Source organism: Ambystoma mexicanum, chromosome 8, assembly GCF_040938575.1.
Source record: "Ambystoma mexicanum isolate Mex_15411 chromosome 8, UKY_AmexF1_1, whole genome shotgun sequence".
Lineage (NCBI taxonomy): Eukaryota > Metazoa > Chordata > Amphibia > Caudata > Ambystomatidae > Ambystoma > Ambystoma mexicanum.
This window is the reverse complement of record NC_090929.1, coordinates 665,599,446-665,626,830: the sequence shown is the minus strand read 5'-3', so window position 1 is coordinate 665,626,830 and position 27,385 is coordinate 665,599,446. Positions and strand designations below refer to the sequence as shown.

The 27,385-nt window shown below is 49.9% G+C and overlaps 1 protein-coding gene across 1 annotated transcript in view; it reads left to right on the top strand.

Annotated features, from left to right (window-relative positions):
- Window positions 1-256: 256 nt before the first annotated feature.
- LOC138472328 (basic phospholipase A2 B chain-like) overlaps window positions 257-27,385 on the top strand; it is a 105,893-nt gene continuing 78,764 nt past the window's right edge. The window contains exon 1 of the mRNA XM_069610451.1: window positions 257-461. Coding sequence (XP_069466552.1) covers window positions 369-461 — 93 coding nt within the window. The 5' untranslated portion in view covers window positions 257-368. The remainder of the gene's footprint in view (window positions 462-27,385) is intronic.

Below are 27,385 nucleotides of genomic sequence, written 5' to 3'. Positions count from 1 at the left end.
CCATCCATGGATGGATATAATAATAAGAAACATCCATTCTCTTTTATTTTGTTAAGACTCGAACCGCAGTCCCCAGCTCAAGAGACCAGGGTCTTCATCACTGCACCATCCTGGCTGCACGAGATGAGAAGGAAGGAAACACAGTCTTAGAGCAGACAGGCCAGGCCTGGATCTGCATAGTAACAAAAGCGTACTTTAATTTCATTGGCTGTTTATCAGCCAATGAAATTTGTTAACAGTACTGAGTGGAGCTGGGTGCAGTGGCCCGCAGCACGAGAGCCGTAGTGGCCGGAGCAATTTTAATTTGGCGCGCCCTGGGCTCGCAGACCACTGTCTGGGAGTGGCAGTGGCAGTGACACTGAGCCAGGATGTGGCTTGTAACGCTGAGAACGAAACAGAAGCAAAGTGGACTTGTGCGACATGTGTGGCTGGCTTTCCTTGCTGACGAGAGTGACACCTGGGTAAGTGAAAAGCTATTTCCTTTCAACTTTCCTGGCTGTCTCACCGTAATCTGCCTCTGTTAGCCATTTATTAAGGCAGTTTATTCTCTCTTACTATTACTAACCTCCCTAAAAAAATAAACGAAATTACATGGCAGTGTGACTCAATTAGTACATGTTTTGCATGGCAGAGTGAGCCTCTAATTGCCAGGCTTTGACACTTGTTTGGGTCTGTTAAGTAGTCAAGCAGATCATTTTGAATCACCAGCTGCAGGCACACATTGGGGTGTGAGTGAAATAGAGGAACCTTCTGGAAAGGCTGTCCAGTGCAGCATTTGGCAAGAGTTTGGGTCTGCCAAGTAGATGAAATGTCAGGGAAATTACGAGAAAAATCCATCAATCACTGAGAGGCCCACCCTAATGCGTAGTCAAACGAACGTTTTGGGGGTGTTTGTTCACAGTGGATAGGAAAAGTAATATACGAAGCTTGTTTACAAGAAGACATTAATTTTCATGGTGTAATGTTACAGCATCAGGAAACGGTCTAGTTCTGTGAATATTACTTTACTTCATAGTCGGTAAACAGTTAAATGGAGGGAAGGGGTTTTACCTTGAAAATTAGATAAATAACAGGTGGCGCTGTGGAGCAGCCCAAGATGGCTGCTTAGCTTTTGAGCTCCGTGCGGCTCCGGCTTACATCTGCTAACATCTGCGAGTATCGTTGCCTCCTACACTTCTGTTGCGGCTGGCCAGTTGCCCCTGTCTACTGGGCGAAATCCTGGCCTTATGTGGACATTGGGAGGCCGTCTGCGGCCTCGTTTCGTTTGAGGCCTCGGACTGACTGGGGCTGCTGCATTTACCCGGACCTCGCCTCTTCTTCCCTGCACGCTCGGCGGGCCGTGGGCCGCGCGGGGAGCGGCCCGTGTGCCTTGTCTCTCTCCCCGGGGGGCCCCGCGGAGCGGTCCATTGCCTGGCTGGGAGGCTGGGACTGAACCAACAGCTGCGGCGGTCCCCTCCCGGGATATGCCGCCACACCAACACTCGGCTGCCGGGGCCGTCGCGGGAGCGCGCCCTGGCCCATTCCTGTGCCTCTGGGGCTGGAGCCTCCGTCACTGTGCTGCGTGCCGCCCGGTGGAGCGGGCGGGCTGGGGAGCCTGAGCGCGGACCGGGGTCTGCGCTGTCGAGGTGAGGAGCGGATGGGGGACGTGCTTTGAAGGGGGTGCGGAGCCCCCGGCCTCTACCCGACTTGCGGCCCCGCGCGCCTGAGCCGATCCGCTCTCCTCAGTCCACACAATCTGGGGAGCGGGATCCCCTCTGACTGTACTTGCCTCCGACGCTGGACCACAACGCCTACATCCTGGATGCCCTGGGGGCGCTGGGCGATTGCTGTTTGTTCTGTGGAGCCGGGCTCCCTGGCGGTGGGTGCTCTGCGGGCCCGGCCCACACGCCTTGCGCCCATGTTGGAGAGCGCCCTCTGCTTTAATAACGCCGCATCTGCTTGACGCCTGCTGCCTCCCCTGGGCTGGCGCCCTCCGGCCTGTGTCCCCAGGAGCGGCCGCGGATTCTTGATCTGCCAGCGGCCACCCTGTCTTTGCCGCGGCCGGGGCCTGCGGGCTCCACTGGGTCCCTGCTGCTGTGAGCATTCAGGGCCGCCTGATAGACTGCATAGCCCGGACGCGGGCTCCCTCATCCTGCCCATCCTGCTTAACTACCTGTCTCTCTTCAGGTGTGGGTGTGCTCCCTTCCCCCCCCGCCCTTCTCTGGCCGCACCTGGACATCGCCTGTGGCCCGCTCCCGATGGGGGCCGCGCAATCACCGGACTTGCCCTGCGGGCACCTCTACCTCCCTGGGGGGAGGTCACTACTGCTGGGCGGCGTCTGTGCACTTCGCTCAGCGCTGCCAGTGTTATCTGCATCTACATCAGTGGAGGCCTGGCAGGCTTGCCGTATGTCTCCCATGGCCTGAGTTGATCCCTGAGCCCCACGCCTCTTGTTTCCTCACGGGCGACGTTCATTGACCACGTTGACTTTTACCACCATCCAGCATGCCGAATAAACCGAAGGGGAACACCAAGGGAGGATCTATGGATAAATTTGCAAGAGCGGTTTCAAGGACTGATGCTTGCTCATCGCCATCCTCGCCAGAAGAATCTGGGGTGGAAGCACACGCTGGAACATCGGGACCTGACCTCACAGTTATCATGGAGTCGATGGCTAAAAACTTTGCCTCTTTCCACGAGAAATTGGACGATATTAATGCCAATGTTGCCTTGCTCAAGACACGTGTAGATCAAGCTGGGACTCAAATAACAGAGGCTGAAAGTAGGATTTCTACAAATGAGGATGAAATACACGTACTGCAGTCCACGGTTGCGGCCCTGACACGAGACATGAAGGCGGTTCAGTCTAAGTGTGATGACTTGGAATCCCGCTCCCGCAGAAATAATCTACGCATTATTGGTGTTCCCGAGAACGCACTCAAAGGGCGCATGGAGGATGCTATCGAGAGCTTGCTCAAGGATCTGCTGGACAATCCAGCCTTGTCACCGCATTTTACAGTCGAGCGTGCACATCGGGCATTATCCCCTCGCCCCAAGCCTGGTGACATTCCGAGACCCATCATCGCCAGGATCCTAAGCTACCGGGACAGGGACCTTATCCTACGCTTGGCGCGGGAGAAGGGAGAGCTGCGCCTGGAAGCCAATACCGTCAGGATTTTCCCCGACTTTTCAGTTGCGGTTCAGCAGGAGAGGCGCCAATTTCTTGGCGTTAAAAAGCTGCTCAGGGAACGCAATGTCCCATACGCTATCCTATTCCCGGCTCGACTGAAGTTGACTCACAACGGAAAACTCTACTTCTTCATGGTCCCCGAGGAGGCAGTGAAGTTCATCGAGTCGGAAATACCATTGCATAATCCAAGAAACGATCCCGTGGCTGCCGTGTGAACACTCCCTGTAGTGCCCTATTCTCTTTATCATTTACCTCCTCTCATCTGGAATGTGATGGTGGCAATATTGTACTGCAACCTCAGCAATTTAGACTCTGTGAATGGCCATCCGGCCTGGGGTTTACCTTGGTCCCTTGGACATTACTCCTTGCTCCTCGTACACTGTATGGTCCTGCTTGAGTTCATTTACTGTTCCTCCACTACCATCTGATCTCATCTGTGTGCTGAGGAATCCGGGACCTGAGCTTGGATCCTTTACTGCAGAACTTGACTCGACAGCACATGCCGTCCTATATGATGCTTAAGAAGCCGTCCGCACGGCTACAGCGCCCCCACTGCGTTTGCAATGTTCATGTTTGGTTTGCTCTTAAGGCTGGGTGGCCCCTGTTGGGCCAGATTATGGGCATATCCCTGTTGGGTAGTGCTCTCCGTTCTCCCCCGGTTGGGGAACACCGGTCTGTTTGCTGGTCCCGGCGCTGGTTTGGCTGGAGACTCAGGTTTTGTGTGGGGGACAATTCCCACTGCAAGTTGTGGGTGGGCAGTGAGGGTGGTGGGTGGTGATGTTGGGAGTTCTTGGGATTGTATTACAAAGGACGGGGGTAGCATGGCAGAAAGCGCGACATTGGGGCACCCTTGTGGGGTCTCCATTAAATCACTAGCTAGACTTCGGCAGAGAGTATGGGATGTACCCTAGTTTCATGTAATGGCGACTGTAGTGATGTCTTGGAATGTTCGGGGTCTTAGTAACTACACCAAAGCTCGTAAAATTATGGCCTACGCCAACAGGCATAGCTGTAAAATTTTGCTCCTGCAGGAGACGCACTCTGAGGGCCACTTGGCCAGATGCATGGCTCCATCTTGAGGCCCCAATAGATATTTCACCTCCTACTCGTCCCGGGCCAGGGGGTTCTGACGATGGTTCATAGGTCGCTCAAGTTTGCACTCCACAAGAACTATGTAGATCCAGAAGGAAGATATGTTATCCTACATTGCTCATTGGCCAATAGGGAATACTTGCTGGTTAATACATATGGTCCTAATGTGGACTCTCCTGAATTTGTCGATCGGGTGGCAGCGATATTACTGGGCTATGTGGGAGTGCAGATCATCTGGGGTGGGGACATGAATTTCATAATGGATACCACACTGGACAGAACGGGCACTGCCCCTAGATTACTTTCTGGTGCGGCGCGTAGACTCCTAGCGCACAGTGCGACGCTAGATATTCGAGATGCATGGCGGGTAATGCATCCGTTAACGCGTGAATATACTCATTATTCCTCTGTGCACGACAGCTCCTCGAGAATTGATATGTTTTTCTTGTCTAGTATGCTCCTGGGAAGGGTGGCTGAGACTCGAATTTTGGCGCGCACCTTATCGGATCACTCTCCTATCCAGCTGTCCGTGGACCTGGGAGTTCCTGCTCCCACAATCAACACATGGCGCTTCAAGTCTTCAGCCCTGCAGGACATAGTATTTAAGGCGGATATTCTTGCAGACATACAGTCCTACTTTGAGTTTAATTTATCCCAGTCCACTTCCCTGGGGGTCCGTTGGGAGGCCTTCAAAGTCTTCATCAGGGGAATGTCCATATCGAGGGAGGCGGGAGTACTCAGAGCCATACGAGCAGCTCTTACCCGCTCTGAAACCAAATTACATGACCTGGAGAGCGCGCATCCTACCTCTGTTGACCCAGCCACCCTTTCTCGGATTAGTGAGGAGCTCCAAGTTTTTAATGAACAGGCCATCAGGGAAGTTCAATATTTCAGTCGCCCACAGGCGGCCCGCAAATACGGTGAGGGGGACAGGCCGGGTAGGACACTGGCTGCAGTGGCCAGGGGCGAGTGGGGTCATACACATATTGCTAGCATTAAGGACGGGTCAGGGTTGGACCAACTGACTGACTAACAGATCCTGGAAGTTTTTGCAGACTTCTACACTGACCTATACTCCCAGCCCCCTGAACATAGCGAGTCTCAAATGCGTGACCTCCTTAGCCAGATCCCCACGACACTCATTTCCCCCACAACTAAAGACCAATTAGACTCCCCCATTCTGTTGGACGAAATAGTCGAGGCAATATCCAATTTCCCTAAGGGAAAAGCTCCTGGTCCGGACGGGCTGACAGCAGAATTTTATCAGGAGCATGTGGCCATTTTGGCCCCCAAATTACTGGAAGTTTGGAACGAATCGCTCCGACTGTGCGCCCTCCCTCCGACATTGCGGGAGGCCGTCATTACGGTTCTCCTCAAACCGGGAAAACCTGCTGATGAGTGCAGATCTTACAGGCCCCTCTCATTAATGAATTTGGACACTAAAATATTTGCCAAAGTGATTGCCAATCGTTTTCTTCCGGTCATGTCTTATATGGTGCATGATGACCAATCAGGTTTCGTCCCCGGGAGGTCGACGTACCACAATATTAGAAGGCTATTTAATGTCATGGCCCGCATGGATCAGGGTGTTAGTGCAGTGGCGGTTACGCTGGATGCCCAGAAGGCTTTTGACATGGTCTCTTGGAAATATACCTGGTTGGTACTGGAAACTATGGGTATAGGGCCAAACATGATAGCATACATTAAATTGCTATATACTTCCCCGGTGGCTAGGGTACGGGTTAACTCCCAGACATCAGCTCTGTTCCCTCTTTCTAGGGGCACCCGTCAGGGCTGCCCGTTCTCTCCGATCTTATTCTCCCTGGCAATAGAACCAATGGCCGACTATATTAGGGAGCGGCACGCACACCAGGGGATTAGGTTAAAGGACGCCCCTGAAATCGTCTCGCTATATGCAGACGACGTGCTACTTTTCGTGAGAGACCCGGATGTGCACCTGGACCCGATCTTACGCGATATCACCCGAATTGGCACATACTCCAGGTTCACTATTAACTACACCAAATCTGAAATTTTCCCTCTTACTAGTTCCACGTCACAACCTGTTACTCAGTACCCGTTGCGTTGGTCCCCGCTGGGGATTAGATATTTGGGGGTCCAGGTGTCTCGGACCAGGGATACACTGCTGGCGGATAACTACCGGGCAGTGGCGGAGCAAGCTGAGGCCAAAATCGTGCGCTGGCGCGTCCTTCCACTGTCACTGGCCGGTAGACTCTCACTGGTGAAAATGATCCTGCTCCCTAAGTTATTATATATCTTCTGTAATGTCCCCGTCTGGCCAGGTAGGAGATACTTTGCAAACCTCCATAAAACACTTGCACAATTCCTCTGGCATTCTGGTGCGGTGCGTAAGAAGTGGTCGGACATGTGTCTGCCCTATGACAGAGGGGGCTTCACAGCCCCGGACCTGCTAAAGTACTGGACGGCAGCCCAGGCACAATTCGCTTCATATTGGTACCCTGGACCCCCACCCCACCCTCATGTCAAGTTGGAGGTCCTAGCAGGGGCGCGCTGTAACGTAATGTCTCTGATTCTGAATAGGAAGTACGAACCGGATTCGCCTATCGATCCGGTCCGGACCACCGTACAGGCCTGGGGCCAGCTGTTTGAAACCTGTGATGAACAACACCCATATTACAAGTGGCTCCCCGCCTGGAATGTTCCCGGGCTGGAACCCACGCACGACATCGCATTGGCGCGGCACTGGGAGGCGTTGGGTTACCGCGCCCTCACTGACTTTTATCCAGAAGGGCAGTTTATAACACTGCAGACGTGGAGGCCAGGGCATTCTGGTTCAGTTATGGAACTGCTGCAGTTCTACAGGCTACGCGCAGCCTTCCGCAGCGCGTGGCCTGACTTTCCTGCTGAACCCCGGGACTCCCCTGGAGTTGCCTACATTGCTAATTCGGGAGGTGCACGCGGAGTGGTCTCCTCATTATATAAACTGTTGCTGTCCGCCACCCCTCCCCGACCATCCAGAGCACGGGAGGATTGGGCCGCTGAGCTGGAGACGGAACTTACTGACCAACTGTGGGAAAAAATGTGCTCTCATACCAGTGGGGTGTCCTTGAACTTCCGTTACCGCACCATACAATATAAACTGCTCAACAGGCTGTATTATACACCGGGTAGAATATCAAGATTTGCACGCTCTGATCCGCGGCTCTGCCCTCGCTGTGGTGCCGAGGGTGCTGACCACCTACACATGTTCTGGGCCTGTCCGGAGCTGGCCACATTCTGGTCTAAGATCATACAGACATTGTCTGCAATTATCGACTCCGTGGTCGACCTCGACCCGCTGGGGGCATTGTTTGGGGTGTGGGGCCCTGGGGAGCCTAGAGATGTGGTTAAGTTACTGAATGTGAGTTGTGTGGTGGCCAAGAAATGTGTCTTGCAGGGTTGGAAGAGCTCGACCCCCCCCTACATATCAAAAATGGCTGAATCTGCTCACGTGGTCTCGGAACTGCGAGGAGGGATTCCTGGGCATGCTCCCGACCCGTTCCCGTCCCCATAATATTTGGTCTGCCTTCAATAGCTATCTGAATAGTTTAAATGACACCTCCTTGACGGGCGGGTCCTCCTGGCCCTCTCCAATTGCTGTCTAAGATGTTGGTGACTCATGTTTTGTTGCTAATTGACCTCCGTTGCCTACCTTCTGCATATAAATCCATGTATCCATGTATATGTATACTGAATTTGTTCTTATTGTCCCGATGTAAGTGTGTATGCTATCTGCCTCTGTCAACAAAAATAAAAGTTTTAAAAAAAAAGATAAATAACAGAATTCTTTTTTCTTTTTTTGCTTTTGAAACTTTTCGAGAGAGCATAGTTCTCGTTTTCGATGATAAATTATTCCAGCCGTTTAGCAAGCTCAATTCTTGAATTACGATTTTTGTCCATTTTAATAAATTGGGGTTCTGCCCAGGGGTGGACTGGGAAGCAAAAGAGGCCATTGAAATCATTTTCAAAGTGGCCCAATATTACACATTGAGTGCCATATAGCAGGGATTCTACGGTATAAATATTAGCGATCCAAAGTGCCTTCTCTTCACATTTCAAATCGGGATTATTTTGACTCCTGTCCTTTCTCGGACTCTGGTCTCCACTAACAAAATAGCAGGCCTTAAAAATAAGGCATTCGAAAACGGGGCCATTTGGGGTTTTATATAACACAGGGTGTTGCTTGGTGGATCCAACTCTCATTCAAAATGCAGAATGGATTCTTAGTAGGGTCTTTGATGAAAAATACATATACATTTGCAGAGAATAGAAACACAGCTGAGAAGGTCAAAGAAATACTCATAGAGGGCTCCTGGTTTTCCCTCTGCTCTCCACTCCTAGCCATGCGAGCACAATGGGCTAACATTTCTGAGATTTAGCAAGTGAACTAGCTGAACACAAAACAAGAAAGCTAAGCTCCCAGGGCAGACAAGGAGAGAGGCCTGCATTAACACCACAAAGCTCTCCCTGCAGCAGCCCATTATCGAGCCACCTTAATGTTTTGATGCAGAACCACTAAATTAAGCAAAATAAGAAAAAGAAATGGTCGAACTGTAATGCTTGTAATTAAATGGTTGTGGATTAGTTGTGCATTAGAAATGAGTGGAGGTCATCTAATGTCTAATTCCTGGCCACTTCAACTTCTGACCATGGTAATTTTGAAGAATAAACACTTGGGTCTTAGTACAGAAGACTTACCATATGGTATGACATGATATTTTATTTGTATCGCGCTCGTACACAAGTACATATTTGTATCGCGCTCGTACATAAGACTGCGGTATAATAATTAGTTACAACAGACACAAAAGCATGGGCATCCACATGTGACATGTTGTGTGTGCCTCCCTGGGCCAGGCAGGGATTTGTTTTCACGTCTTTGTGGGTGACCGAGGTGCCCTATACACCATGCAGGTCTCAGCAAGACTTGCAAGTGTCCCCTAAAAAACACTTAGACGAATACCAGTAAATGTCTGGGCATAATCTGTGCAGATATTCGTAAGGCGCGCCAGCTATGTGTGCAGTAGCCTGTTACAAGCACACAGTGCAACTGATGTTACTTCCGGTGAGGTTACTTCCGGTGGGGTCACTTCCCGTTGGCTATGCTTATAAGTCCCCCCACTTCTTTTTTTAGGACTTGCCCCCTGCCTTTTGGATATATGGTGCAGCTGCTACTGCCAGCACATTAGTGTCTATCTGAGCAAGGATATTAAATAGGTGCCGCACATTAAGTGCTGTGGAACGTCCGGGTATGAAGCCTGATTGATCGGGATGAATTATATAGCACATTTAAGGCACTATTCTGGTGGATATGACCTTGTCAAATATTTTCACATCTGAGTTGATCAAGCATAGGGGCCTGTATGACCCACACTGCTTTCTTTGGCTTCAGTAGTAAGCAACTTTATTCATATGATATGATATATGATATGAGATGGCATTTATAACGCACCTGTACACAAGTGTTTCTATAAGCAAAGTGTTTGTTTTTGCATTTGTTCCGTGCACTAAAGACCTCATTAAGAACAAGCATTGGTAAAGCCAACAGTTTTGGCTTGTGCATAGGTTCTAGATAAGGATTTGCCAAGCACCAACATCATAAACCCAGGGACTCAAACCATTTAGAAGCTGTTGCCAACTTATTGCCAAGTAATCCACTATGAAAGGTCCTGGACATTGCCTATAACATGCCAAAACAAAAGCCAAAACTGTTGGATTTGCCAGTGCTTGCTGTGTGCTTTTCTGCACCTGTTTTAGGGACAAGGGGCGCTTAAGGTAAGAGGCAATTTCCCTTTTTGTGACATAAGGTTAACAATTAGATTGCTGTACTTGTTATGGCTAGAGCTATTTAATTACTTTTTTTATGGGCAGGAAGCTATGCATACCTGTGAATCTGTTTGTTTGCAATAGGCAAACAAGTATTTAATGAATGTGCTCGGCATTTAGACAAGATATTTTAAAGACTGGATTGTCCCAGCTTTAAGATCTGTGGTCTGAAAAGCCAATGCAAGGGGTCAACCATATGGCAGAATTATGGTCGGAAGACCAGTTAAATGGAAGGGTCATTGTGCCTATTGTTATTGCATTCACTTGTGAACAATAAGAGAGCTGCACTTTATTTGCAATTGAATGCACTTGTGCTATGCTTGAGTGGGCACCTGTGATGGGCACGAATTGGAACTTACAGATGACAAGCAGCAAGCATTGGCATACCGTTGTACTTGTGACAGGCCAGGAAGTGCACTAGCTCATGATATCATTTACATGCACTATGCATGAAGATGCACAGGTAGGGAGCTTGATGTTCTTATGGTAAACTTTGGGGTCTTCCTTTCCATAGCGCCTCGACTTCTAGCTACCTGCAAAGCAGGGCATAGCTGCTAAAGTTTTGAGTTCCTTTGCGTGCCAACTCGAGGCAGTCCATTTTTTCCCCATTGCATGCTGAGACGTGTAGGCACATACTTACAAAGGGAAACGCGCAATTTTAAGTCTCAGCACGAAATGAGAAAAATCAAGATAGGCTTGAGGTATCACGCATGGAACTGGGAAACTTGGCAGCTATGGCAGGGACAAGGTCTTTGGATAACGCCCCTTTCAGTGCAAGTGCCTTCTTTAGTCAATGCTTTCACCACATCCAGTGGGGCGGCAGCATTTCTACAGAGCACCCCAAAAGTCATGGACGCAAAGAGCTCTTCCGGGGGATTATTCTACTGTTCCTATTATGGGTTGCCATGCTGGCTGGACCAGGCCAGATTATGATAATCTTTAAGACAATCTTTAGTACAGAAAGCAGCCTACACTAATAAAAAACACAAATCTTAGCTGTCCTCAACGGCCAGGCAAGAGAGCTCCATCATGCTTCCTGTCCACTGAGCTTAAAGCACACAAAAACATTGCGGCCATGTGAAATGGGAGCATTACCTCCACGTCCCTCTTCCTTGTCCCAGTAATTACTTGTGAGGTGGCACCCCACCTGCCTCAGGAACCCTTATTTTATTTTTACTCTTCTCTCTTTCACCCCACCTCCTCCCTTCAGCGCATAATACGACCCTGACCCGACACTCATTCGTTTTTTTCTTCTTGCCTTCGTCAGGGACACTTCATGTATGATCCCCTGTTGGCAGGGCCAGAGGAGCAACAATCCCGGGAGCCCTAGAAGGGGTGGTGGGGGGGGTTGGGGGGCGAGTTGGGACGTTCCTTCCCAGAGCTTTTGCTCCTGGAGTTCCTGCTAAGGTGAGGCCTCCCAGTTGCGTGGGTGACCAAATGTTGCCACTCCCCGCGCCCGTGCAGAGCAGATGGGGTGCCTGTTGAGCATTGCTTCCAGTGGAGATCCAAGCCCTGCTAGAGCCCAGTGTCTGTAGCCAGGGCCCAGATAAGCTGGAGCTGCGTGGCAATAGGTCTGCGGCTCCTCTGGGATTGACGGTGGGTGTTGCTGGGCAACGGACGCAAGAAGGCTCATGCGGGCAGAGGCATTAGCTGCTAGGCAACATGCGTACCACCAGCCAGGGCCTGCACTGAGGCATTATTTAGGTCAGCAGGGAGTGATAGGACTGGTTCCTTCTCTCTCCCTGATGACTACCGCTGTTAAAAATGTGGACACACTCGGCGAAGAAGCACCACCTGAAGTGCAGGTCCTCCGATTCTTCCTCCAGCTTATCTGACAGGTCATGCAAACAAAAACAAAGACAGATTTCAGAGGACCACATGATGGAGGTCTTCAGGAAATCTTACAGGGAAGATTGTCTAAGCAGACAGAGCAAGCACAGACGCTCCCCTATTCTGCTCCCTTGGAGTTCTCCTCATCACCCCCTGCGGGCTCCTTCAGAGATACTCTTAAGGGGGAGTATCTGGATAAGGAAGGTGTAACTAATGTGTTGATGCAAGTCACACTAAATGGCGTTCCCGGACTCCGAACCCACACTGCCTGTTCCTGGGGCAACTAGAGCGCCTCCATGACAGTTTAAGTACCTTATAGACGGGTCTCTCCTCCTCATTGAAATAGAGGAGTAAATTTGGCATGATTGGAAAGAACCCGACAAAATTGCAATTCCCAGTTTCCGCCAAAGATGGACCCCCTGAGTGGTGAAGACAGAGCGATGCCATAGAACATACAGGTTGATGAAATAGTCCCCAGCATTGGCACCTGTGGAGGCAATCAAGGACCCCAGGGACAAAAAGGCGGATGGTGCCTTGAAGACAGCAGTTACCAAAGTTACTCACCGTAGTGACTATCTTACTCCTAGTTCATACTCCCCTTTCCTCCATACTTTTGGGAAATTCCGTCCTTTGCGACGTGACCGAAGCACTTTTTGAAGCATCAAAAATATCATTGTCCTTCTTTTATTTTTATGTGGAGCCACTGCACGTGGCTGTAGCCCCGCTTACGAAACCCCGCCCATCGTATCACCCTTCAGTCCTTTTCTATCGCCAAAGTGGAAGGACAATTTAGCAAAGAGAAGACATTTTTTAGACGGGAAGGCGGGCGGGCCAATGAAGGAAAGGGGACTATGGACTTGGAGGCAGATAGTCACTACGGTGAGTACATTTGTTATACTCCAACATCCCGTCCTCTTGCCTCCATACATTTGGGAGAATCCAAAGCACTGACTTATCAAACGGGTGGATGGAAATTCCCTTACAGAAAAAGGTTTTTAAGCACTGCCTGCCTTAAGTGGGCATCAGCCAGGGACGGAGATCAAGACAATAGTGCTTACAAAAAGCCGAAGGTGATGCCACTATGGCCGCCTTGGCAATGGTCTCTCATGGAACATATTTTTGGAATGCAACAGCTGCAGCTTTCCCTCGCACCATTTGTGTGTGGATGCACTTTGGAGCTTGAAGACTCGTTCTGAATAAGCTTCAGGAAATACACAAAGCAATCCAGCGAGAAGTGGAAGCTTTGGAAGATGGAGTTCCTTTAGGATTCCCAAAGGTAACAAAAATGTGAGAAGAGCCTCTGAAGTCGTTTGTTATTTGTAGGTAAAACGTCAGTGCCCTCCAGACATCTAAATTATGGAGGATTCTTTCTGCGTCCATAGCCGGGTCCAGAAAGAAAACCGACAAGAAAATCCACTGGTTAATGTGACAATCGGAAACAATCCGTGGAAGGAAAGAAGGATGTTTGCAGAGCACCACGTTATCCTTATGAAATGCCAAAAAAGGATGCTCAAAAGAAAGGGCTTGTAATTCACTTATTCTTCTGGCCGATGTGACAGCTATTAAGAAAGCCACCTTCCAGGTAAGGAACTTGAGCTCTGTGGTTGCCAGTGGCTCAAAGGTTTGTGACAGAGAGCGGTGAGGACAACGTTAAGATCCCGTTTAGGGTGAGGTGGAATGACCGGATGGAAAAGGTGAAGAAGCCCAGCAAAATGTCTCTTTATGACTGGATTAATCACGGTGAAAGAACAAGAATCTGTGCTAAAAAAAAGCCCAATGGCAGACAAATAAATTCTGCACGACATAATGTGGAGGCCCGTGGCCGCCAGATCTAATATGAACGACAGGACAGAGTCAATAGAAGCTTGATGAAGGCCAATTTGTTTGTCAAGGCACCAGTGACAGAATCAAAGCCATTCGCTTTTATATTGAGCTTGTGTTGAAGGCTTACGCGCCGCCTGACTTATACACATGTAGGGCCTCATTATGAGTATGCCAGTCCAGTAACAACGGTGCTGATAAGCTACTGGCACCGTTGTTACCGGCATACTCCGAGTTCTGTGAGCGGGTGCCTTTCCGCCTGCCAGGTCTGACCTGGCGGGTGGAAAACCACACGCTCGCAGACCTTGATGTCTGCACCGGCACTGTGGGTAACAGTGCTGGTGCATCTGTCCTCCCCATTCCCATTAGTCATATGGGACTGGAATGGGAATGGGGAGTCATTTTTCCCAGCGCCTGGCTATGGGGAATTACCGGGACTGCCAGGGTTGTAATGCCCCGGTAATTCCCCATTGCCAGGCGGTGGGAAAAAAACGACCCTGGTGGCAGCCGTGCCGTTTTTACCGGCACGGCTACCACCAGGGTCGTAATGAGGCCCATTGTCTTCTGAGAGACTAAACTGCACTAGTGATTTGGACTAAGGAACCATGCCGCTAACTTGAAGTATTGTGGGGAGGGATGCCACACCTGTTGACTGTTCTGGTGCAGAAGATTGGAAATCTGCGTCAAACCTGATCGGATTTCGTATTGACAGATGTTGAAGTTCCGAGAACCGGAACCTGGCTGGCCACGAAGGAGCTATTAATAGTAGAGAGCAATTGCTGTCACTCCTGAGTTTCAAGAGCTTCCGATGAATTAGGGGGCAGCGGAAGGAAGGCATACACTCACCTATCATCCCATGACATCTCAAGAACATCCCCCAAGAAAAGAGTACTGAGTCCCTCCCTGGAAGCACAGTGCGTAAGATTCTTGTTGGCTGATGTCGCAAACAGCTCTACTCTGGGAGGGCCCCACTGCAAAAACAGGTGGAGAAGAACCCTCTTGTTCATCTCCTACTCATGGTTTTCCACAGACAGACCACTGAGAAAATCTGCTGCAATATTGTACTGCCCTGGAATGTGTACTGCCTACAGCCAGACATCGTTCTGCACCACCCATTCCCAAATTTGAATGGCTAGGTCTACAAGTGGCAGAGCCCTGGTGCCTCCCTGTTTGTTCACATAGAACATAGTCACGGAATTCTCTGTTCAACATCCCACTACCTTGCTGAAGATGGAAGGCCAAAAAGCTTTCAACGCCAGATTGATATGAGACATCCTGTCCTGGGATGGCCATATATCAAAAACCTCCAGGAGATCCAATGTAGCACCCCAGCGCAGAAGGGAGGGGTCTGTCATTATTTTGACTTGCGGTGAGGGTTCCTAAAAAGAGGCTCCCACCAAGAGGTTGTTGGGGTTCGACCACCACTTGAGATCTGTAGCCATAATGAAGGGGATTGGAATCATTCAGGAGTCTGGGTCTGAAGCTTGAGACCAGTTCCTCCTTAGCACCAGTTGCGTGCATCTCATTTTGAAAAACGCCACAGGAAGGGCCAGAATACATGTGGCCATCAGGCCTAGAAGCCTTTGAAACCACCAAGCTGACCTCTGGGATGAATTGAGAAACAGGCGGCACATGACTGACAAATCTGTAATCCTGTCCATGGTCAGAAAAATCTTGTCTTTGATGGTATCCCACCGAAAACCTAAGAAAATCAGGTCCTGAGAAACAGTCATCGACGACTTTTGCCAGTTCACCAAGAGGGAGTCCAAGTTGTAACAGAAGTTGGAGAAGGAATTGAAGATTTTTCACTAAAGTCTGCAGACAGCGACTCCGAAGTAACCAGTTGTCCAAATATGGATACACATCACTCTGTGGAGCCTGAGAAATGCTGCAATCACTGCCATCATTTTTGTAAAAACCTGTCTGGCTGAGCTGAGACCAAAGGGAAGCACTCGATACTGAAAATGTTCAGTTCCTACTGAGAAACAAAGGAATTCGCTGTGTTGAGGCCATATTGAATATGTATGTAACAACATGCAGAGCCAATCGTCCTTTAAGAGGTCGGATCGGATCTGGTTGGGAGTGACCATCTTGGATTTCTCTTGAGGAAGGGACAGGTTGAAATTGGATAGGTCTAGAATAGTGAGCAGGCCAGCCTGGTTGGGTGTGGGCACTGTGAACATACAGGAATAAAACCCCTCCCCTTGTTCCGATGGAGGGACACACTCCAACGCTATGAAGTCCAGGAGCTTCTGTACCTCGGCCCAGAGACACGGAGACCCTGTCTGTTGCAAATGAGGATGAGAAGGTGGGGTATCTAGAAGAGGTAGCTGAAAGTACGCACAGGCGACGGCCAAAACCCACTGGTCATCAGTAATGGTCCTCCATGCCTCCAGATGAGATTAAATCCGTCCTCCCACCAGAGACTCGTGGGACCGATGAGAAACATCATTTTGCAGACTTATCGGTGGCAAGGGCACCTGTAGCAGAAGAGGAGACTGAGGACCAGGAGAAATACCGTCCACCTTGTCTCTGTTGGTGTGTCGAGGCCCACTGAAGAACAATCTGGTTGGAGGGATTTTCAGACCTAAAACCCTCTGAAACCCCAAAAAAAGACCTTGATCTGGAGTCTGATTTCTGAGGATAGGACAGTTTGGAAGGAGCAGGTTTTGCTAAAATGGTCAAAGGCTTACTTTTAGCATACTAGCTTTTGTTTTATTTAGCTCCTCATCTGTGGAGGAATGGAAAAGTTATTTGCCCTCGAAGGGAAGGGAAAGAACATTTTCTTGAACCTCCCTTGCAAATTTGGTAGAACGAAGCCACGCCTGGCAGGAAAGATCAACCCCAATCATGAGGCCCTGAGCTGAAGTATCCACATGATGCGCCGCTGCCTCCAACAGGTCCTGAGCCAACACCCGGGCATCAGAAAGACCTTCTTTGAAGTCCTCTTGTTTGTCCTGAAGAATACAGTCCTGAAATTCAGACAATTCCCTCCATAATTTGAGGTTAGCTGCCACAAGTGCCACCTCCGTGTTTGCCTGACGTTGCTGATGCCCTGCATTGGCAAAAACTTTATTTCTAATACTATCAAGGATCTTGCCTTCTATAGACAATACTGGCGACGCGGCAGTGGAAGAAGAGAAAGAAGACTTAGACTGAAGCTTAGCCGCTGCTACTACTGTAGCTGAAGGAAGCGGACAGGATACCAAAGGAATGTCTTCAGATGACTGGAGTTTGTAACAAGCATTAATTTTCCTGTTAATGTGATGCCTCATATTGGGTTTTTCCCTAATTTTACGGCATCTGCCAGCACATCCTTTTGCAGAAAAAGACCTGAGCGCTCCTGTGATTTCAACATCATGGCCCTGATAGAGCTCCCTCCTGCAAAACCGAGGTTTCCGGAGCTAGATTTTCTAACAATGCCATCAAATCCAGCACTCTGTCATGGAACGCCCCGACAGAAAAGGGTGGGTCCTTATTGTCTTCGCTCATCTCCCCATCGTGGTTTTTGGCGGAAACTGAAGACTGTTCTTAAATGCGTGGCAGATCGGACACTCTTGGTTCTGGATACTGCACAACAGGAGTTGGCTGCACTGAAGGAAGGGTAGGCACTGGAGGGAGGAGGAGGAGGCCCTGCTGGAAGCTGAGGAGGCAATTCGGGAGCCTTTTGAGGCAGTGGAGGAGCGGGTTGAGGCTCGAGAGGCTTAGTGCACAAATCCTTGAAGAGATCCCTAAAATACACCTTCATTGGGTCCGAATGCATGAGGGCCTGAAAATTGCAAAAGAACGCATCCTCTGGGAACGACCCTAAGGAGGGGTGTGTGTAGAGGCCGATCCAACTGGCAGTACCTCTACAACTGAAATTGGCTGCCAAGACAACCCACCGCTGACTGGATCAACATAATGCCGATGTTGGAGGAAGCGACACGCTTGGAGGAAGAGGGAATCTCGTACTCCAGTCGATTGCTGGGCAAAAAAGGATTTCTGTTATCCAGTTTTGACAATTAAAATTGAGGCCCAGTCACTATCCTGAGTCCTCCTGATGAACTTATTGTGCTGGCAGATTTGGACGGGCCCGACAAAATGGACGCCTCTGACAGTGCAGGCTGAGCTGCCGTTTTGTGACACTCTGAAGAAATCTGCATCACAGACCTATCTAAAGCCATCGTTGGGACAGGATTTTTAGGAGCCTTGGAATCGATTTTAGCCCTCTGTGAGGGAACCTTGGCAGAGCCGTTATTTGAAGACTTTGCACTTTTGCTCGACTTCTTAATTTTCCTCAGCATAACTGGTATGGAGTTTAGCTCCGTTGAAGGGAACCTCAGGCTGGCCCCCGGTATCAAGTCCCCCATAATGGGGATGCTCAGTCCTGCTCGTTTTCTTTTTAGCCACTATTTGGGGATCCTTGGGAATTACCCCAGTACTTTTAGCTCCTTTCCAGGGAACCTCAGGAAAAATCCAGTTTTTTTAAGCCTCAGTCCGGGAACCTCAGGGGCGACCCTAGTATGTTTAGCCCCTGAGTGGAGAACCTCCAAAAGACCCCAGTATTTTCAGCCCCTGGACGGAGACCTTGGGTGTGAACCTGTTATGCTTAACCCTCTGAAGGGGATCTTCAGAGGTGACTCCAGTATCCAGATTAGATCCATTTTGGGATACCTCAGGGCGGGCCCTCCTGAGGTTAGAGCTGTTGAGGCTCCTCTCAGCACTGCACAACCCCCGGAAGGAATCACCCAGCCCTAAAAAGCAAAGAACTCACCGGGCGATTCCTCTGTTTGTCGATGAACTGCTGAAGGTGCGCCAGAGGCAACCGATGGAACATGTCCTTGCACCTGACAAACCTACGCTGAAGTGCCCGAATGGATAGAGAGTTGCAGTCAAGACAGGAGACCCGCCAATGTTCCAGGTCGAATCACTCTAGACAAAGAGAAGGAGAAACCGCCCTCGTGAGGTGATGCTCACAAGGAGAACAGGACACAAAACCCTGCCATAGACAGAGAAGAAGATCTTCTCCTATCAAACAACAGAAGTCCTGATGCCACGCCAGAAGGGGGTGATCTCCAGAAATTCTGGATCCAATGGAACCGGCTTTCTGGGGACCTCTGGGTGAACAATTTGATTCACTAGGCCTACAGGTTGAAATTCTCATCTTTCCCACATCTGTCGGGTCCAGTTGCCACACCGCTCCCCAGAAGGCAAGCCAAGAGGACCCCAAGGCGCCTGGCCATTCAGGAGATACAGACCAGGAAGGTCATCTAGAGGGTGCCTAGTCGGTTAAAGGGGAAGGGAGTTTACTCTATCATCTTCCTGGTCCCCAAACCCTCAAGGAAATTCTGCCTTATTATGGATCTGAAATAACTTAATCTCCAGGTGGTCACGAGGCATTTCAAAAGGGAATACCTTCAAAGGATAATTCCTCTGGTTCAGAAGAAGGACATTCTTGCCTCACTGGACCTTCAGGACGCATATTTCCACATTACGATCTGGGGACTCCACCAGCAGTTCCTGATGTTTCTGGTGAGGGAGAGCATTTTCAGTTCAGGGTCCTTCCCTTTGGAAAACAATCTACACCAAGGGTGTTTACAGAAGTCATGGGGCCAGCCATGGCAGCTCTTTATCTACATGGGATCCAGATGTTTCCCTACCTAGACAATTGGTTCCTCAAGGCACCCTCCTGGAAGCTACTGGTGAAACATGTGAAAACGACCTGCACGCTTCTCAAGGACATGGGTTTCATCCTCAACATATCAAAAGCCAGGCTTCAACCAACTCAGGACTTGCAGTTTATAGGAGCCTGCTTTTGGATGTCAGGGCACACAGGCTTCACTCAGCCCTCTGCCAACTGCTTGCCCCCACTCGAGTCTCATTGAGGGATTTTATACAGGTTCTGGGACACATGGCTTCTTGTGTGTTACTGGTAGCATGGGCATGACTTCACCTATGGCCTCTCCTGCTCCACCTCCACAGGTTCTAGACAGAGGGTAAATGGACTTCAATGCCCATATTCTAGTCCCACCATCTCTCAGTCGGCACCTGCATTGGTGGTTACACATACCCAGACTGCCCCTTTTGGGGTGGTACAAAGACTGATTTGCATGTGGTCTTCCCCTTTTGTAATGGCTTGGCAGATGAATAATGATGGTTTGGAGGGTTGCCCAGAGCAATGCCAGAGGTTAAGATTAATTCTAAACCTTCCAACCATCAGCTTTTTGTTTTGGTATAGTCACCTCAAGTGGGACTGGTATGTCCAGATATGGGTCCTGTGCCTTCTGGGCCTAGAGGGACAAGCTACTCCTCACTGACGAGGCTGAACAAGGCTGACATGTCTGGGGTATGCTTGTGGTCCCGTGCAGAAGGGATTTGACTAAGCAGTCGAGCTGGAATGCCCCTTTTGGGGTGGGATCAAGCCAGATTTGCATGTGGTTTTTCCCCTTCTGTAATAGCTTGGCAGGTGAAGAGCAATGGTCTGGAGGGTTGCCCAGAGACTAGGATTTATTCTAAACCTTCCAGCCATACCCTCTCTTGTTTTGTTATAGTCACCCAGAATGGGACGGGTATGACCAGACGTGTCCCATGCCTGCTGGGCCTGGGGACCCAAGCTACTCCTCACTGATGAGGCACAACAAGGTTGGAACATGTCTGGGATGCTTGTGGTCTTATGCAGAAGGGATGTGACCAAGCGGTTCAGGCTGGTCTGTCCTTTTTGGGGTGGGACCAAGCCTGATTTGCATGTCGTCTTTCCCCCTTTTGTAAATGCTCTGCATGCAAACAGCGATGGTCTGGGGATTTGCCCAGAGCAATGCCAGAGGTTAAGATTAGCGCTAAACCTTCCAGCCATCACCTGTTTTGTTATGGTCGCACATAACCAACTTTCTGAAGGGTTTCTCCCTGTCTCCATCCCATGACAATTGTTACCACAGATGTGAATCGGAAAGGGTGGCGACGGTGGTACTGGGGCACACCCAGCAGGGATTGTGGACTACTGAGGGAAATGGCAGCGTTGGCCAGAGGCCTGCCTGCCTTTGCCTCCCTGCTCAAGGAGAAGTTTGTTTTTCTTCAGTTGGACAACACAACCACAGACTCTTATGTGAACAGGCAAAAGGGTCTTTGATCCACATCCCTGGGCAGATTAGCCAGGGACATAGGGGTCTGGGCCGATTCAAACCTCCTGAGTCTATCAGCCATATAAATTAGGGGACAGGACGAGTGGGAACTGGCACCAGAGGTTTTCCAGTTGGCCTGCCACGACCTGGGATACCCAATATTGGATGTTTTTGTCTCTCCCCACTTCGCTAAGGTGGGTTTAGATCCTGATTTCTGTCTCAGGGTGCATGGGGGTGGATTTGATGTCCATCTGACGGCCTAGGGGCTTCCTTCATGCCTTCCCTACAATTAATCTGATTCCAAAGGTGCTTCTTAAGATCAGGGACTCCCCTCCTTCTAGCCCTGGTAGTCGCTCCAATGGTAGCTCTCCCTCCATCCTCTCTCTCCCTGAATCTTCCACAAGGTCCCCTAGTCCCGAAAAACATCACCTGGGGGGGTCTGTAAATTGTGAGGGCATGGTTACAGCAGGGTGGGGTTGTAAAGGAAGTGCTGTTTCCATCCAACATGGCTGAAGACCCTCCATGCTAAAATCCTACAGAAGGCATTGGAGAAAATGTGATGCCAGTACCAGACTAGGTCCACCTCTCCCTTCTTGGGACCTGGCACTAGTATCCTTCTGTTCCTGCAAGAAGAGTTTAGCTTTGAGTTGTCCATGTTTACTGTATGAGCACAGTGGCAGCTATCCGCTCCTTCCGGTTCCCTGGGATGCCACTCAGAGGTTCTTGATATGGTGGCTACACTCCCAAAGAGTGCCTCCCTGTCCAGACCCACAGCTGTGTCTGGGCTCCCTCCATGGGATCTTTTCTTGGCCCGCACAAAAGCTCCTCCTTTTGAACACATGGGGGAGGTTCAGCTGGCGTTCCTCACATATAAAACAATTTTCCTGATAGCCAGCACATTGGCCAGGTGGCTGGGGGAGATATGTACCCTGTCCATAGAGACCCTGTATTTAATCTGTACACAGGAAGCACGGTTCCTCCGATGTCACACCTCTTTCTTCCCCAAAGTGGTCTCCAAATTCCACTATTCCCAAGAAATTGTCCTACCTGCCATTTTCCCCAAACCTTCTTCCCCTTAGGAAGAGCTGTGGGGTACCTTGGATGTCAGGAGGTCTGTCCTTACATATCTACAGAGGAGCAAGCCTTTCAGGGAATGCTGCCCCTTTGTGTTACCTCCGGTGGTCCACCTCCTTGGATAAAGGCAACTGTCCCTAAGGTCAGTCGATGGCTGCCCGATTCAATCCCCCTAGCATATCAGGCAGCCTGTGCCCCTACTCTTTCAGGGCTGCAGGGTCATTCTACCAGGGATATGGCTCCTTCATAGGCTGAGGTGAGGGAGGTTTACATCAAGGCCATTTGCAGGGCTGCTACCTATGCCAGTCGTAACACCTTCATTACCTAGCTTGAGAATGCCTCACAAGTAAGTACTGGGACGATGAAGAGGGATGTGGAGGTAATGCTCTGATTACTTACCAGTAATCTTTATAACTCCTAGTCCTACTCTTCCTCATTCCAATACACACTGCCCTTCTCGTCCTCCAAACTGGTAATCAGTGAATGGGCATCCTAGGATAGCGGGAAGTAAATGGTGAGAAGCCGGTCATAGTTGTATTATGCTACGTAGGGAAGAGCCATGGCGAAAGAGAGAGGAGTACAAATTAAAAAAGGGTTCCTTTTGGAGGTGGGGTCTCACCTCTCACGTAAGTACTCAGACGAGGAAGATTAAGACTAGAATTAATGAAGATAACTGGTAAGTAATCAGAGCATTTCTCACCATGCAGAGCAATGTAAGCTGACTGAACACAGCTTGGTCACAAATAAAACAGGAAAATCAACAATAATGCTTGTATTTTACGAGGATGCTAAATAATTAAAATATATTTAAACATTCACACAAATGTATGTAATTATTAAATTCCCATTGGCAAACAACATTCAGATAATTAAATATATGCATTTCAAGTCAGTTAATCGGGATCTGAGGGGCCCCAAAACAAGCAAAGCAGGTGAAAGCAAAGCGGGATTCATAGTATGACTTCACAATGCTGACATGTAAAGCCATCTTAAGAAAAAACATTGGCAGCCATTTTGGTAGCAACGGATGTACGTTTCCAAAAACTCCAAACCTACTACAATTCATAAATATAAACACTGAGCACTATTAGAAAAATATTGTCGTCAAGAAAATTATATTTCTCTCAGGGGCAACAATCAACAACTCTCCCCCAACTTGCACAGGAGCCCTACCGTCTACAAAATGGCTGATGCTATAACAGAGCCAGCAGCATGGAGCATCATTCCCGCTATATAAATTAGGAATAACAAACATGAATGCATTGCATGGGCAGAAAATATCAAGCTACTAGGGAGGGTAGAAAAAGGGAACTTTGCATGCCACATTCTACAGCCCCTTTACCCTCCAACTTACAGAGTGACCTGTCTTCTACAAAAGGACTGCTTCTATAACACAGCCTTAACAATGATGCACTTAGAGATGCGCCTCAAAGTACTCGTGTATAGATGCATTATAAATAACCAATAAATAAAAAGAGCACCTAATTGGCAACATGCTCCTTATAGCATGGCACATGCAAGCTTTGTGCAGAGAGCTAACGCACTGTCTAGCCAGACACAAAAATTACGAGCGTATGAGAAAGAATGTCAGGCAAGGAATTCGACAAAGAGGGAGTTCTCGAGACTGACATGGAGAAGGGAGCGGAATCGGATTCGAATTTTGGAGATTTGGTGGAAAAAGTGGGCAAGCTTTTAGCTGGTCCTGAGGCAGGGAAGAAAGGGGGGACAAAAAGAGCAGGCACCAGCCAAAGTACACACAGGGAGACGGAAACAGGAAGTAGAGTTAGGGCAGAAAGTCACTGGCCCTCATTACGACCCTTGCGGAAATCGAAAAACGATGGCGGAAATGCAATACCGCCATCGAATAGCGCTCGGTGCGACTATGACCCGTCACCGCAAAGTACGGAGCCATTAGCGACACCGTAGTGAACGCCAACGCTAACTGCACCAAGCACGCGCGCGCGCGCCATGCCAAACCGCAAACACCACCATGGCGCAAGGGTACGCCAATTCCGACCCTAGCGGACATGCACCTAACGCCATCAGGCATGGCGTAATGTACCATTCCGCCATGGCGAGAAGTACGGCATCGCGAATCAACCGTAAACGGCCCCACTGAGTGCCTGTACACCGCTCCCTGCCCACAAAGTACAACTCCCCGTAGGTGCAATGAAGCCACAATGCAACCATTGAAATGTACAAGTCACCCATGCATGGCAACGAACAAAAGAAACACAACAGGGGCCAATGGGAGCTGCAGGGCACAGATGGCACGAATACAGAAGCCATCCCAATGGACATGACCACAGTCCCCCACCAAGAAACGCACGCAAACACAGGCACCTGTGACCAGCAATATTCCGAAAATCACATCATTCCACCAGTCCACCTGGCTGACCGGCATCTGTTACACAAAACCCAATCCCCCGCCCCTGAGCATGACAACATTCAAACAGTCATATTGGCAGCCCCCATCCCTGACCTCACTGGGCTTCGTAGGCAAACGCGCCCAGCACAGTACCACGCAACTAAACCCCGAAGCTGGAACCCAATGCAGATCTCCTCACAAAACATCGCCCCCCAAATAGGCATATGCCACATCACTTGCAAAGAAAAACGCTACACGGGCCAAATCAGAATAGAAATTTTATGCACATCAAAGTCACCAAGGCCATACAGCCATCAGGCCATGAACTCCAAAACACTAATCACCATTGTGGGCTGCTTCCGCAAGAAATGACCAGCCACTACCTGTGTGTCGCCCTGTTCCCCCATGGTACACAGAGCCACATTCACGTACGAAAAGGCAACATGGAAGCGCACAGAACCGCAGGGCCGTCCCAATGGGGAGGCACTAGTCCAGCTGAAAGGCCGAAATGTTGCTCCGAGCCACCAGTACTGCGTAAGGGCATGTGGCCCATTGGCGATCGTCCCATAAGATCGTAATGCTGCTCCACTGATTAACACGAAGCAGCAGGTGTCGGGAGTAAAATCCATCTGCAGGAGTGGCATACAGATGGCAGTGGCAAAAGGGGAGGAGATACCTGTCAACCAAAAGAAAAGAAAAAGAACAGAATGGCCATCAGAACTACATTCGAACAACTCACTTCAATGATCACATGAAATCCACAGCCATATGCATGCTAGCCCACTCCAAAGGACCATCACCACCCCAAAACCACTTGCGACTCATAACCATCTATATCGAGGTGCAAACACCATCACAAACGAGTGTACCTGTGCATGCGTCTGTCAAAACAGATTCCATCAGATGGGAATGTTAACGTGCATGGACACAAGTGTCTGAGGGCGCCTCGAGACAGGGAGGGCTCAACAAGGCCAGATAGACGATGGTCCCACTATGGCAGCCCTGCATCACATAGCGTAGGGGAGGCGGATAGATCCCAAGAAGCCCTGTACATGGCAAACTCTGTATCAAATCACCTGCCCATGCATCCATTCATCATTCCCTCATCCCGGGATCAAAACGCCTGAATAATTACTCACATAACATTAGAAACATCCATTGAGTCTGTGCGTAATGCAGCCTGCTAAATCCACAGTGCCCCAGCCCGTAATTCCAGTGTTGTGAAGTAACATGTATTTGGGAACGGACGGCCTCATCGCCCACGTAGCTATTGCGCATCCCAAACTATTCATATCAATCATTGCTCCCTCGCCATGGGCCCTGTCTCAAGGACATAGAACAATAGAACGTTATATTTGCAGTCAGACCTGTGGGCATCTCCTCGCCGCTAGCTGGAAACCGAAAGCGCCGCCCTTCGAATTCCTCATTTGCAACATCACGTCGAAAAGGCATCTGTGGCCGTTTGAAATCACTAATTATTCCATCGAGTGCGGCTGTGTGTGAAAATGGCAACTGCCTTCACCCACAAATGGGACGCCCCGCCCGTCGTTGCAACTCGGTACAGTGATGCATGAGGGCCCACCGTTACTCGAGTACTACGTTCCACTGACCCTTCACAAGTCTGTTCGCGACTGCACAGATAGTATGGGAAACAATGGGACCACAGCAGAATGAACATATCAACCAATCTTACACGGCCATCGGGTACAAATACATGATTGCAATAGCAAGATACAATTCCCCGAATTGCAGCGTTGTGCGCGGGACGTGCTCGGCCAAAGGGGAGAGCAGTTTGCACAGGTGGAATCAATCACCACAGGTGGAGGCCATACAGCCTGAAAACACATAAATTGCACAGCCAGTCTCCTCCCACAACCACACCGAAATGCTACCGGCAGGACTCGCGATGTTGGCCCTGGGGGACCTGATAGCACTGCAAGTGCTCCGACTCCAAGAAGAAGACGAACACCAACTACAACCAGCCGCACGGAGGAGACGCAGGAGGAGGAGGAGGAGGCCAAGGCAGGGCCAGCAAGGCCCACCAGCACAGCCACTACCACCACGCAGGCAGCCCGCAATACCACGCCTCCGAGCACATCCGTTCAACCTCACTGATGAGCAGATCCACACCCTCTACCGTCTGGACCGGGACACCATAGCCGCCATTGTGGACATGACACAGGCTGACCTTGTCAGCATGATAGATAGCCCAACCGCCATCCCACCCCTACTGAAGGTGGTGTCTGTACTACACTTCCTGGCCACAGGCACCTACCAGCACACAGTCGGACAGTTGCATGGCATTTCTCAGCCACTGTTCTCACGGACACTATTGCAAGTGCTCGATGCCCTCCTGCAGCACGCAGACGACTACATCTCTCTACCACGCTCGGAGCAGGAAATTACCAACACAAAAGTGGGATTCCATGCACTTGCCGGCATACCGGGTTGCATTGGTGCCATCGACTGCACCCATGTGGAATTGGTCGTCCCACATGCCATGGAGGCCCAGTACCGCAACCGAAAACAATTTCATTCCCTGAATGTACAAATGGTGTGTGACTCCAACAGGATCATTACACATTGTTGTGCCCGATTCCCTGGATCAACCCATGATTCTATGGTCTTGAGGAACTCTACAATACCACGCTACATGGAGCGACACGCAGGGAACAGATCCTGGCTACTCGGTGAGTCTCATTACATGCATGATGATGTGGGGTATGTGAATTGGCAATGACCTTGCAGGAAGGGGGGGGGGGTGTGCGTACGTATCAATGGCATTCCACATCATACGTTTCTCGTCCACATACAGGTGATGCTGGATATCCACTGAAGAGATGGCTCCTCACACCAGTCCGGAACCCACGGGACCAGCATGAGGAGGACTACAACCATGCCCACTCACGTACCCGTGTAGTCATAGAACAGGCATTCGGCCTACTGAAGGGCCGTTTCCGCTGCCTCAGCAGGTCTGGCGGGGCACTCCTGTACCGCCATGAGAAGGTTGCAAAGATGGTGATGGCATGTGTCATGCTCCACAACATGTGCGTACGTAGAAATGTGCCCATGCCCCCTGACGCA